Below are 14288 nucleotides of genomic sequence, written 5' to 3'. Positions count from 1 at the left end.
AAACGAAACTGTAACGACGTTTTAAACCGTTTTTCCTTTTTTCGCGCGGTTTGTTTACATCGACATTTTTACTGCACACAAGCGCGCTGATCACGCAATAAGGATTTTCAATTTGAAGAAAGGTTGGAGCTCAAAACTCGAACAGGTTTATGGGGGTTATTTACATGGACGGAGGGAGATCCAACTACCAGGAGGATCCTGGAAGGCGGACCATCTCAGCGCCATATGTTTTCTGTATTCAGTAAATTTTTAATTTTGTACTTGTCCTTTGAGCTAGGATCAGCTTCCTAACCCCCTTGGGGTGGTTCAATGGGTCATCGTTAATCTTGAATTCCTTCTTTACTGTTAACCACGCGGACCGAAATAACCGCGCAGGATTAGCTCAGTTGTTAGGGCGCTTGACTGCAGAGTTGGAGGTCGTGGGTTCGATTCCCGGGCCGGACCAAAACTCGGGGTCTTGAAATAACTGAGAAATGAAGGTACTGCCTTTGCCCTGCAAATGGCTATGTGTTCGCGTGGCTCGGATGACCACGTAAAATGGCGGTTCCGTCTCTAGTAGGAGACGTAAAACTAGTGTCCCCAGCCGCTTTCTCTGTTTACTCCTTTCTCCGTATGTTGCATAATTTTTGTTTTTACATTAGAAGATTGACGATCTTCACACTTTCTCCTCTTAGGCCGATAGACAAGACGTGTTAATGCACAAACCACAGTACACTAACATAGTGCAGAAGGCCACAGAATTTCTCAATTCCTCTAGACCTGGGTCTGAAAAGAACGAGGTCAGTGATAAGCTTAACGACATCCGAATGAGGTGGGAAGAACTGAACAGGAAAACTAACGAAAGGCAGACACAGCTGGAGGACATGCTACCGTTGGCCCAAAAATATCATGAGCACGCTCAGAATGTTAAAGATGTAGTAACGTTGGCGGAGACTGAGCTTGGAACGTGCACGGATGTGTCGCCCGAGGTAGAAATCGCCAAGCAAGAGTTACAGAACATCAAGGTTAGTAAGCCGTACCAGGCTGACTTTGTTGTTCTTCGCGCAGTTCTTTGTTGTTTTACTCAATTAGTTATATTAAGGTGTCTGGATACAGTTTTTCATAGACCATACCGATGTTATTCAATCGCCTTAATAGTGATGTTATCCTTGTCCGATCGCTATGAAATTTTCACCACGGACTGACGTCGGACTGAAGTTTGTCAAAATGTAGTTTTAAGTAGTGGTCTCCGAAAAACTGTATCGATACACGTAAATGTCTCTTCAAGAAGGATAGACGGCAAATTGTTGTTGGTCGAAATATCTAAAAGTCATATCTGTTCGTCAGTAGGATGCCTAAAATGTGTGCAATTCTACAATTGGTTTCGACTTCATTAAATCCTACACCAACTGTAGAACATTTTAGGAGGGGCCACCCACAATGAAATCACAGTTACTGACACGGTATATGAGTAGGAAAACAACCCAAAGAAAATGTAATGCTTTAAATAATGAACTAAATACACACTTCAATTAAATAATAAATTATGATAAAGCGCCGTAGTGGTTTTGGGCTGTTAGTACCTCTACGAACTGGGAAAAATAACGGATATCCTTGAACGCGCAGGTACATTCCGCAGTACAGAACGACCAGTGGACGTACTGCCCAAATGCCGTCCTGGGGCCCTTGTTAACACGGGCTACGTCCCAGCTGGTATGAAATTGCTTAGATTCGTGTTACGCATTTACAAACAAAAGCGGCACGTTATGTAAATAGTAATGACCATGTACGTGCCAGTACACGGCTAAACTAGAATGGCAGATGGATAAACAACTAAAGTCTGCCAGGATAACTCCTTAAGGAATTACTTACACCAGCCATAGAGACTTGCATCGGGGACTTGCACGAAGAAAACGGCCTTCCACCAGCGTACAAAACCACGGTTGTATGTATTAATTCAAAGAGGACAGACGGCAGATTGCTGTTGCTCGAAATAACTAAAAGTCGTAACTGTTCATCATTAGGATGCCTAAAATTTGTGCAAATCCACAATTGGTTTCGGCTCTGTAATGGGTCGAGGAACTTCCAGTGCGCATACATGAAAAAGGCCAGGATTTTCAAAATTACAAATACTTACAAATAATTGTTTCACGAGAAAAGCAACGTTAATTATAACCTTAAAGTTTAACCGTGTAATTATGTTTATTTTTGTCATAGAGAGTCTTGAAGGCTTTGGAAAAACGAATTCGTGACGTCGAAACAATGAACCAGGTTGGAAACGAGCTAGCCGAGAAACTCGACAAGTACCATGGGATGTCAGGCGAAGCACGTCATAACCAACAAACTACAAATGAGCGTTATGAGCAGGTTCTCCTAGAGCTTCGTAATCGCCAACAGCTGGTTGAAGCTCATGTGAAATCCTCAGATCAGTTTACTGCTGCGTTGCAAAAATTTGAACTTGATTTGACTGGTGTAGACAGCTCCATTTTAGTGGAAACACCGGAAAACGCAAGTGAAGAACTAAAGCGACAGTTAGCTGAGCTTCAGGTACAGTTTTCAGGTCACGTCATTGCCACTCTACTCCGTAAGTAATTTTTTACTGTTTATCGAGACATCTATTTGTATCCCGGCAGTTAATGTCCTCATAAGGCTTCTATATTATTTGCCCATCTCAACAGGCTTCGAAGGTGGCTCTAGCACAGTTAAAACCCAGGCTAGGCACATTGCAGTCGACTAGTCTGGCTCTAATGCAGGAGAACAGAGATAACGAGACGTTTGTTGATGCGACCAAATCCAAAGTCCAAAGTGTCACTGATCTGTACTGTAGCATTGAGGACAAAATCAAGGACCGAATTACGCATGTTCAATCAGCACTGTATCGATGCCAAGGGTTTAGTGAAGCTCTGGATGAGTTTGAAAGATGGCTCTGTGATGCAGAGAAGCAGTTCCAGTCACTTGGCGTACTGTCAATAAAACCGAGTGTGATTAAAAAGCAGAGTGGTGAACTAAAGGTAGTTATTTTTAGAACGAATAAATTCAATTGGTACGGAAAATCCTCCCTGTTCTAAATAACGTCTGGTACGTCTTTAAAATATGGTAGTTATGTTGTTAATTCAGCGTGGCAGTCAAAAATTCGTAACTGGCATGAGGTACTATGGGTACAGATGCTTCTCTGTCTCCAACGCTACGAGAGGTGAACAGTTGTTCCTTTCGCAAACGGTCGCTGCCATTTTTAAGACACTTAAAAAATTTTTGACCTGTTATTAAGAGTATTTCTATGAAAAACCCAGGGTCAAATGCAGACCTCGAACCCGGGCCTTTTGTATCCTACTCCCTCTCCCCTAGGCCTGGGACAAACGTCGAATCTTCGTCGAACCTATTAATTTTGAAATAGGCGCATGACTGTTGCGACGCTCGCCACAAATATGTTCGACTCTTGTATAAGTTCGACTCGCCAAGTCGGATAATACGACAGTGGTTCGTCGTTTCAGCAAATGCCGTTCTAAACACGCGCTGAACTCAATTCGTAGATCATGCAAATTACAAAATAATTGATTCAAATGTGATGGACTGCGCAAACGTCACAAAAATACCGACTCCCCTATCTGCCAAACGCTGTTTTCCCCCCTGACAAGCATGCGGTTTACAAAGACAATTTCGCGACCCGGAATGGCGAGGTATCCAAAGTCATTGCTGACATCGCACAGCGTGAAGGAAATGTGTATTTCCTGTTTCGTGAACACTAAATATAAATACTTGAGATGTTAATTGCCTATTTGCAATAAATGCTGTTGAGGGATGGATAGCCGGTAAAAGAAAGAAAGACCCGACAAGCACTGTATTTCGGTATTTCGCTAGCAAGTCCTAGCAGTAACTAGCCGGATATCGAGCGAATAGCACGAGGACAAGTGCTCATTCCCTTGTTTCAATGAAAGAGGATCGACCCAGGTTTGACGTTTGTTACCATGCTGGAATTAAGTCGACTCTTTGTCGAACCTATTTTTAATTCATTCGACGCGACTATGAAACAGGTTCCTCGAGTTGCCTGGCGCCCTTTTCAGTAGACCACTTTCTAGCAATGCCCGTATGCTTTTTTTACATAAGCTGATTTTCCTTTTACTCCGACATCATGAATTTATGGGTCCTAGATTTTGGTCACTCCTGGTAATTATCTGAGGACCTTTGCACAAATTTTTCTTAGGTTTAAGACATAACAAGAACGCTCTTACAGCGGCAACGATTCTTGTTCCCAGTTTCCACGGTCTCCGCTAGGAACGCCTAGGACCACTACCGCCTTTTTGTGAACTAAATACGAAGAAAAAAAAGGCTTGCAGATTATGGATCTCGCTGTTTACGCAAGCTACAATCAAAGACAAAAGTAGTTGGGAAGGCTGTACAACTTAACAGTAGTCCATTTTAATCCTGAAAAAAGAGAGTTTTCTCTTTTGCTAAATACCCCCCGTCCCCCCTGTTCAATGTTGGGATATAACAGAACAATTACACGCACAAACAGGGGCGGGGGGAGGAAGGAAAAGAAGAGGTAAAAAAAGGCAACCTTCCCAACACTTTTGACGATGATTGTAGACTAAAAAGTGGGGATGAGGTTATTATTCATGCCTGTAGAAAGGCTACGTGTATAGGTTTTTCACTATGATTCTTATTCTGATTGCAAGTTTACAGCGCATGCATAACTCAAGTAGAGAAATGCAATGCGTTTTGGTGATATCTATTTTTTGGTGTTAAACACCTATTCACGTTGAATGAGGCAAGAACCCTTTTAGTTATCACGCCAGGAAACTCTTTAAAGAAAAAATCAAACAGGGCTAGTTTCGTCTAAATTGTTTGGAATATGGAAAACAAAAGGTGCTTGTTCAGAGTGATGTACACAGTGTTCCCTTGTTTTTGTAGGCAATAAACGAAGACGTTGACCTTCATGCTTCTACGTATGACGACATTTACCAGCGCGGTATTGATATGTTAACAAGGACTGAGTCAACGTCACTTAGGCATCACTTGCAGATAAGGCTGTCAGACGTGGAGAACCGCTGGAAAAGCCTCAAAGAGAAAATTAGCGAGCGGCAGAAGAATCTTGGGAAACTAATGCCACGTGTGTTTCATTACGTTGAAGTGCGGGAGCAGATAGTCACGTGGATATGTAAGAATGAGAAGAAATTTAATGAGTTAATATCGGAAATGAGTGTTGTGAGTGATATCACAGTCATGGCGGAGAAACAAGAACAGCTTAAGGTACACAAATATCAATATATACACAAATATCGCTACATTAATGAACAAAATGAAATATGGCCTCGCACCGAGTGTTGTTGACGAACTATTTAAGCAGAAGAGCATTAGTTATTCACTAAGAAACAGTGATTTTGATATTCCTACTTTTAACACTATAATCTGTGGAAAACATTCTCTTAGATATCAAGGATCTCATATAAGGTCGAAACTAGATAATAAATTGAAAGGTTCCTCGAATATTGAATCCCAGTGTAAAAAGAACATTAGGAAAAAAGACCTAACGTCACTCTTAAACAACAACAAGAGCTGCTGTAACCTTTGCAATTCTTAGAGACTACGTTTTACATACCTATTGTTTAATTGTACAATTTATACCTGCTACATATTTTAATCATGTATAAATTTTCTTTATTTCTTATTTGTATATAATTTTATTTTTTTTTTGTTGTGGTCCCAGTTAGTTTGTGAAAACCAAATACACTGACACATTAATAAAGCTTTTACTTTACTTACTTTACTTACACAGTTACAAACCTTGTAGCTTTAGGCAAAGGTATTTTTTGTTATAATTTTTAAAAGAGATTAAATACTGAATGACAGACTCTTTTTAACAGCAATTGGGTCAGGATTTGGAAAATCACAAGCCTGTATTCCAGAACTTCCTGTCAACTTCAGAGTCCTTGGTTAGTGTATGCCATGAGCTGTGTATTAGCAATGATGCAGTAATGGTGAACAATGAAACTGAGAATGTTAAGAGGCGGTGGAATTCTTTCAGGACTAAAGTGCTGGAGAGTGAAAAAGAACTGAAGAATTCAAACAAGACATTGGCACTGGTAAGTGCCTGACGGCTGTATAAAAAAAAAAAACTTCAAACCTCAAGTTTTGCCTCGCAACGTTTTAAAAACCCAGCGGTGCAGTTAGCAAACAGGAAATCATAAAATCCTTTCAGTACATTCAAAAACGAACGACGGTATTACCCGACTGAAAGCCCCGGCAGAATATCTTTATCGTTGGTAATGCACCATTGAATAAGAAATCCGTAATATACTGTTTGTTGTTGCAGACTTACCCACTACAGGAACTGGTCGTCATAAAACTGTGTAAAACGATCGTCCGACTTGTGTATATAAAAAAAATTCCAAGATAATTTTGTTCTGGCCAGTATCCGTATTAGAAAAGTCAACCGTTGCTAATGGAAAGGTGTCCGTCCGTCTTTGTTAAGTTTACAAAATACTTTGTTCATTTGCTTCAGGTACAAGAGGTAATGCAGCCCATGCAGCAAGTCATGTCCGATGCAGAGAGTATTCTGGCTTCTGAACCCAGGGTCGGATTTAATATCGGACAGGCCAAAGAGGAACTCATCAAAGTCAATGTACGTATACTATCAATTACGTTTTATACCATTGATTTCTTGTTGTTGTATTAAAAAGAGTTTTGACCCGTGTATCATTCTTTGTTCCTTGCCAAACAGAAAATGATTGATGTTTTAGAAAAGACAGAGATCAAGTTGTTAAGACTGTCGAAGCAGGTCACTAACAACGAATATATCATCACCATTATTAAGGACAATCAGGTTATGCAGGTGAGCGTGTGTGTATCTCAAGTTACAGTAAAGCAGACGTTCTTAGTCAAGTTTTCACGGTAAATGATTGACGTGACGGATGTGTGGTAGTGTGGGAGTTATTGTATAGATATGGGGGTCATTGAGTTGTTTTTTGCGTCCTTCTAGGAAGCTGTGCTTGGAATATTGGTGCCTACATCTGGGGTGATTGTTAAGCTCACCCTCACTATATCGTACAGGTTAAACTCCGTTAACTTTAAGCCTCTTGCGTCGTGTATCTTTTGGAAGCAAAAGAAAGCTTGCTCACAGAAATCAACCTTGACTGTTTCTCAATAATTATACTTGGTGTTTTATGATCATAGATACGCTTGAAAGAGAGAAAGGTGAAACTCGAGAAGTACATCCGAACTGTTGAGGTTTTTCAGGGGGCAGGTAACGAAATAGAGATGAAAGTGATGGGAATTATGAGCTTTATATCAGTGGAGATAATTGTTACTGACTTGGAGAACATTCGCGACCAACTGCAACATGTACAGGTACATTTTCTAACATTTTGAATGAATTTGGTAAAAAATATGTAACAGAACTCCATAAGTAAGTGATAAATGACTAAATATAAAAATAAATACTTAATTATCATCTCCCTTATAGGGCATTTCAGGGTTAATGAAATGAATTTTGAGATTATATCAATAATAAGTTGAGATTCCAACTGGCGGGGGGGCATTCAGTTGGTTATTTACAAACGTTAGTAAGCTGGTCGTAAGGTGATCATTACCGGCTTTATTCCGCACTTAAGTCCACGTAAGATATGTCAACCTCTTGTGGCTGTTGTTGCCCCGACACTGGCAAAAGTACTGGCCGCACTGGCTGCCTTTCTTATTATCGCGTTCGCTATGCCTACCAAGTATGCAGAGTCTCTGCCATAAATATGCAGGAGCCCGTTGCCTAAAAGTTACTCTTACCACCATTCCTTACGTACGTTTGTCGTTCTTTAATAAAAAAACTCATTTACGCCAGGCCTCGATGACGGTTGCTCCAGCAGCACGTTCAACTTACTGATAGGCCATTTACGCTATACTTCATTTTACTACCATACATTTTACGACCAGAATCCTTCAGGGCTTTGCTTTCATGCGCAGATAAGGGTTTTTGCTTTTTAAACCTCGTTGAGATTACCAAAGTTAAATTAAATTAATACTAACATGAAACGAAAACGAAGAGGACTATGGTCTTAACAGTAAGCTGACGGCATCGTGCATATGGCCTTAAAGGCCAGACTTTCACGTGGAGCGTCAGTTGCAAATGGAAACCTTTGTTTTGCGTATTGTAGAGTCATTTCGGCTTCGTTTCAAAATAGCCCAGGTAGTAAAACTAGGCGAAGCTGAAACGACTTGCTTTTCGAATGCCGAAGTATAAATAAACGAACCCGTAAGAGAAAAGGTCGTGAGCGCAATTAGCGGAATCTGTCAATTCACTCAATTTGTCAAAAATGCAGGCGAATTTTCCTGCGGTTAAATTTTCAGGGACCGTATCTATGTTCAGAAAGCTACCACTTTGTTTAGAAACTACATAGTTAATATTCCAAGGAATAGCTCTTTAGAACGCCATACATACCGAAGCTTTTTTCGGTTCATAATGCTGCTCTCACTGTGGATGTCGTTAGTTCCGTCAAACCTGAGTTAGCGTTCTTGTCATTGACATATTATGTAAGTACATCTTAATGCTTTGTCTATCTTAGTTAAGTGGAATTTGTTTGTGCTTCTTTTTCCAGAATCTCGAGGAAGAGGTCGTTATTCACCGACGAAAAATCGAGACAATGGAAGAAACAGGTGAATGGATCATTAAAGAAAATGGCGGAAATCCCGAAGTCATAAGCGAAGTTCACTCGAACATCAATCGAGCAAAGTCGACGATAAACGAAGTAACCGTGAAGCTTAACGACCGACGACGCAGGTTGGAAACCGCTCTTACCGAAAGACAACGAGTGTTTGACACTTTTGATGACTTCGGCAGGAGAATCTTTAAACTGGACAAATCATTGACTCGAGCTAAACCTGTTTCCCCTGAGTTCATTATCATAAAAGATCAGAGAACTTCTCACGAGGTTAGTCTTTTTGCTCAATTTCTTCCTTAAAACTACAGGTCGTACTCTTGCATTTGGTTTGTTATCGTTCGTTTGGATTCGACTGACTTACACGCTTACATACATGCATACTTATTGTATAGCCACCCCCCACCCCCCATTCCCCCTTGGGGCTCTTTTGTCATACATTAAAGCGAAAATAGGTTCCACTCCAGCTGCTATTAACTGCACTAAGAAGTTTGAGTATAAACTTCGTCGCCATAAACAAAGATTTGGAAAAAATACCATCACAGTTGTATTAGATAAAGATGAAAATTTGTTATGATCAGGGTTGCAATGACTTCGGAGTTGTCATAGCAACGAAATGACGCCATTACCTTTTTTACTTGCAGCAGTATTTCTCGGCACTGGGAACTGTTCTTCCAAAATCGTTTACGAGATCTTTTTCCTCCAATAGCCGCCTCAATGTTCTTGAAGTTTAAGCGAAATCTGTACGAGCGCTATCGAGATATTTTTTGGATGAAGTTTTAACGGCTAGAAATAGAGTTAAGAAAATGGACAATCTTGATGTTTGGCCGTTATCTGAAGAAAACGATGCGCTTTTGACATGCATTTTCACCTTATAGTATGAACCTTCTCAACCTAGGCCTAACTTCGACCTACTTACAGTACAACGGCAAACACTACAAACAGTTACACGGTACAGCTATGGGCTCTCCAGCTTCTGTTGTTGTAGCAGAAATTGTTATGCAAAACATCGCTGAACAAGCCCTTGCTACTTATACGCTACCTATACTTCTCTGGTTACGCTACGTTGACGACACTTTCACCGCTGCACACAAAGACGAAATCGACAATTTTCACGAACATCTTATCAAACAGACACGGACGTACAGTTTAACAAGGAGATCGAGGAAAATGGTAAAATACCTTTTCTAGACTGCTTGGTCACTCGCGAAAACCGCACACTACGAACGAAAATTTCGAGAAAACCGGCACATACGCAAAGATTACTGGACCAGTCATCGTACAAGCGGACCTCTCACAAGGCTACAACTATATGGACTTAACGAGACGAGCGCAATTAGTTTGCGACTCGCCTGACAACCTACAAGACGAGACTGACCACCTAGACAACGTTTTTAGTAAAAACAACTACAACGCGGACTTTGTCAGACGAAACACTCACAGTAACGCTGATTTCAACTATTAGACCAACGTCAACTCTGACTCTGCTTCGATAGCGACTATACCGTATACTACAACTTTACAATATACGTGTTTGACACAAACCTATAACCACTTTACGATGACTACTTAGTAATGTCAAGGACAAAGACAAACCGGAGGACAGACAGGGAGCAGTATACAAGATCAAATGCTGCGACTGCCAGGCTACTTACATCTGTGAAACCGGCAGAAAGCTTAGCATGCGACTGACCGAACACAAACGAGCGACAAAAAATGGTAACGTCACATAACATAATATATATAACATAAGAACTTTATTTAAGTGTCAAACGTATTTAGCTATTACAAAATATAAGATAGCTAACTGGGGACACTAATCTAAAATTACTTAACTATAATAATAATAAAAAAATAATAATAATAATTTATTTGAACTTTAAAAAAATATGTACATAATTAACAGAAATATTTGAAGTAAGAATTAAGCACTATATAACATTAAGAAGTATATAAATCATAAAAATAGCAATCACTGTGTCAATAACGATTTCGCAAATACATTCCTTTCAGATGCGGTCAATGACTCTTGCAGGCAGTCCAGAGTTTTAAATTAAGTCATTGCAAAAGAGAATTATCCGTCTCTGATATTAAAAAGAATAAAATCTCGTAATTCTTAATTCCTAATTCTTTAAAAAAATATCCTTAAAAAGATTAATTCGAGCAGGCTCTAATATTATCGATAGGTAGGTCTGAGTCAACAAAGTCTAGCTGTCGTCTTCTGGATCCTGAGCCTCTTAAGCATAGTATCGCAGAGCGTAAGATGGCGAAAGATACTTTGGCTCTGAGCCAGGAAATTGCGATTGAGTAACTTTCTCCCTTCTTATTTGCTCCGCAAGTCTGATGTGATACTTAACAAACTCATCTGCCATTCGACATGTGGTCGTGTAAACTAGGGGAGTGAACGTTCCCTGTTCGATCTCCATTACTCTTTCCACATACTGCCTCTTCTTCTCGTTCTCATGCTTCTTGTAGATCTGCTTAGGAGTCAAGTCTCTATAAGAGTCTGCATTAGGGTAACACACCCGAACGTCGAAGAATGCAGATCTCTGTCTCTCCCAAAAACCTGGAGCATGAATATCAAAACGGGCATCAGGGGCTTTGTTAGCGCCACGATTTAATGTCTCCCCAGTGACCTCCTGGAGGACCAGCTCTACTTCCACATCATTACAGACCATCCTTAGCATCTCTGCTTCCAAGTCGCGCAGTTCGTTATGGCGCTGGATAATGAAACGGCCGCGCTGACATACCAGTGCGTGATCCACGCTAAATTGAACACCGCATGCACAATCATGGGCGTGTCCGTTATTTCCCAGTCGTACCGTAACTTGATTGCATTTCTAAATTCCTTCTTATTCAGATTTTAATACAGCTCTTTGAGGGGAATCAGAGTCAGCCAATTTTAGCTAAGTCAACAGCTCGCTTAGCTTTTATTGGCAGGGAGTTCTTCACCTGCTCCAGCATCTCTCATAGACAGTCGTCTTTTTATTTTCGTGTGCTCAGCTGCAGTGTTCGAATTTTTGAGGCATCTGGAGGCTGCTGCTCTTACTCAACAACTCGCCTCACGAGCGAATTAGTAGCTTTGATTGAAGCCTCGTATTCAGAAGATGAGGTCACTACAGGGTCTGTAAATCCAAGGCCTCCCATGCGCACATGGAGACCAAGGAGGTCGCGCTCTACTTTAGTGACTGTATGTTCAGTGACAGCTGGTATGAGAATCTCATTAATCGCGCGCTCGAGTGGCTCAAGTAATTCTGCAATATCCGGTAATGTTCTTAGAAAATATGTCCAATGGTGCTGCAGACCAAAAGTGAAGGCTGCATAGCTTGCTTGGGGCTGTGATATGGCGAAATCTTCGAGTTTAGTAACTTCATTGACCCATTTGTCTACTTTCTCCCCAACATATTCCTCTCATACTAGAAATTTTTATTTTTAGTGTAAGTACTTATATGTATCTTTAGTGTGTGCTGTATTAGTGTAATGACATGGTGTGTTAAGTTACACCTGTAGTCATGTGTAACGTTTTTGTATAATATTTCTAAAACAAATTTACAGAACATTTTAAAAATATTTTCAGGCTGATATCCAGTAAATAAGAACTTGTTCAGCTGGATCCCCGAAATCTTAAGTCCTTATATGCGGTTGTTTACTGTATAGTGTATCCTTCGATAAGGTATTGACCATCGTTTGTTTATATGTTCGATGACAATTAAGATGTCAATCTATGTGCAATCCAAGGTCTTTAGCAGCTGTTGCGCGCTTGATTTTTCGACTTCCTTTAAACTAAACAGAAGTAAGCACAACAATGTTAACCATTTTTGGACGGAGTTCAGTAGTAAATCCAATTAAAATGTTTTTGGCTTTTCAACTGCATAGTTCGTACACTTACTTTGTGTTGGAAGCAGATCAAACAAGGTTTAACAGAGTAGAGGTCCAACTGAAGGGAAATCTGCCGAAAATAGCTCTTAAGTAATTAAGTTAGTATGATATGTTTCATAAACTTCCTGTGGTATAACCAAAGTAATGCTTTGATTACTTACCAGTTCAAAGGTTAAAGCGCTATTGGTATCGTCCTAATGGTCATTCACTTTGAATGCTCTTGATAAATTTTGTAGGTTGTTGTGCGCGAGGTGGGTCGCCTTCGCCCAATATCGGAATACCTATTCCCAGCAGCCGAGAGCCTCCTGGCCAAAAGTGAGCCAGCACCAGAGAAGGAAGACTTTGAAAGTCGTGTACTGGCCACGCGCACCCTGTGGGAAGGAGTTCGACTGAGAAGTGACAACAGACATGTTATCATTGAGCGAGTGTTTCCCTTAGCTCATAATTATGACGACGCTTATCGTACATTGAATGTGTGGCTACGAGACACGGAACAGAAAGTTATTAACCTGACACCAGTCCCCTGTGATATCAACAGCTTAACTGACCAACAGAGCATGCTTGCGGTGGGTGTTTCTGTCTAAATGTTGTGTGTTTGCTTCATATAATATCATAGGTGACTTTTTACTCCTTAATTTTGGCGCGAAAGTTCAGCATTAATTTGTAATTTCACATGTGAAATTAAAAAATTACCATGGCAACTTGCCGTACGTCTTCGTTTCAAGATGGCGACAAAGTTTTAAAATGTCATGAATGAAGATGTTAGGGTATAAAAAGACGCTGAACACACGAAAGAGCACATCAAGAAGGATTCTTAGAGGTATTTTGTCGAAAAAATTCTGAACACTTAAGCCAAATTTCAGCTCTAAACGTTTGAGAGAGTGGAGTTCACGATCGATCGATACGATCCAGGATAAACAAGTCAAAAATCCTCGATTGCTAACGTAATTCGTCACCCATGATATTAATAGGTAGTCAAATGGTATACTCATGAACGCGCGTGAAATTATTCCCTAGTTTCACTCGTCACCATTTGATTACACATACCAACAGAAGGTGTGCTTGCCTTCCCCCAGAATATACTCAGCTCCTTTAATTCAGAAAAGAAGGAGCGCATACCGACTATGAAGCAAATAACCAAAGAATTTTTTTGGTTTAGTTGAACGACAACATACTTTTGCATGTGCTATCTAGAATTTTCCTAAGCTATGTTTATAATCACTTGTTGACCTTCTATACTAAAGTTTTCGTTCCAGCTGAATGGATGTTTTATTCCTGGGCTGGTGTATCTTCAGTGAGTGACTAATGAATTGAAGTAGTTCTCTTTTTCTACCTCAGGCTCTCCACGAGGACGTTGCTAACCACGCGCCGGTTTTTGGGTTTTTCATGTCAGCAGCAACTGCTCTGAACAACGCTTGCAGTGTTAGCAACATCACTGAAGGCCTAGAACCCCTCCATATGCTCAATCAGGAAATATCCAATCGCTGGCAGGTTATGGGAGCTGTCGTGAGTCGCAGAAAAAAGGTTATTGACAGTACACTCAAACAAATGAAACATTACAAAGAAGTTGTTGAAAAAGTCGATGAAACTTTGACCCGCACAGAAGCCACTTTGACCTCCCAGCATACATCGGTGTTTGATGTGAACAAGGCCAAAGCCAGCAGAGAAACATTAAAAGTAAGTGTCTTGTGCCAATAAGCGGGCGTGGTGCGCGCGCATGCGTGCGTTTAGTGAGAAACAGAAAGCGAGTGCGGCAGCCCTCTCTCGTCTTGCTTCATTCACTGTTTT

The 14288-nt window shown here is 40.6% G+C and overlaps 1 protein-coding gene across 3 annotated transcripts in view; it reads left to right on the top strand.

Moving 5' to 3' along the window:
- Positions 1–14288, top strand: part of LOC140952877 (uncharacterized) — a 136230-nt gene that overhangs the window by 43049 nt on the left and 78893 nt on the right. For 2 of the 3 annotated variants that reach the window (XM_073402326.1, XM_073402328.1), the window contains 11 exons: positions 675–1004; positions 2197–2526; positions 2658–2990; positions 4888–5226; positions 5841–6059; positions 6479–6598; positions 6698–6808; positions 7150–7323; positions 8562–8894; positions 12737–13066; positions 13839–14177. In XM_073402326.1, coding sequence (XP_073258427.1) covers positions 675–1004; positions 2197–2526; positions 2658–2990; positions 4888–5226; positions 5841–6059; positions 6479–6598; positions 6698–6808; positions 7150–7323; positions 8562–8894; positions 12737–13066; positions 13839–14177 — 2958 coding nt within the window. The remainder of the gene's footprint in view (positions 1–674; positions 1005–2196; positions 2527–2657; positions 2991–4887; positions 5227–5840; positions 6060–6478; positions 6599–6697; positions 6809–7149; positions 7324–8561; positions 8895–12736; positions 13067–13838; positions 14178–14288) is intronic. The other variant, XM_073402327.1, reaches the window with a different exon arrangement.

The sequence above is a fragment of the Porites lutea genome, chromosome 11 (genome assembly GCF_958299795.1).
Source record: "Porites lutea chromosome 11, jaPorLute2.1, whole genome shotgun sequence".
Lineage (NCBI taxonomy): Eukaryota > Metazoa > Cnidaria > Anthozoa > Scleractinia > Poritidae > Porites > Porites lutea.
The sequence above is the reverse complement of the archived record's forward strand: the minus strand, read 5'-3'. Positions and strand labels throughout refer to the sequence as shown.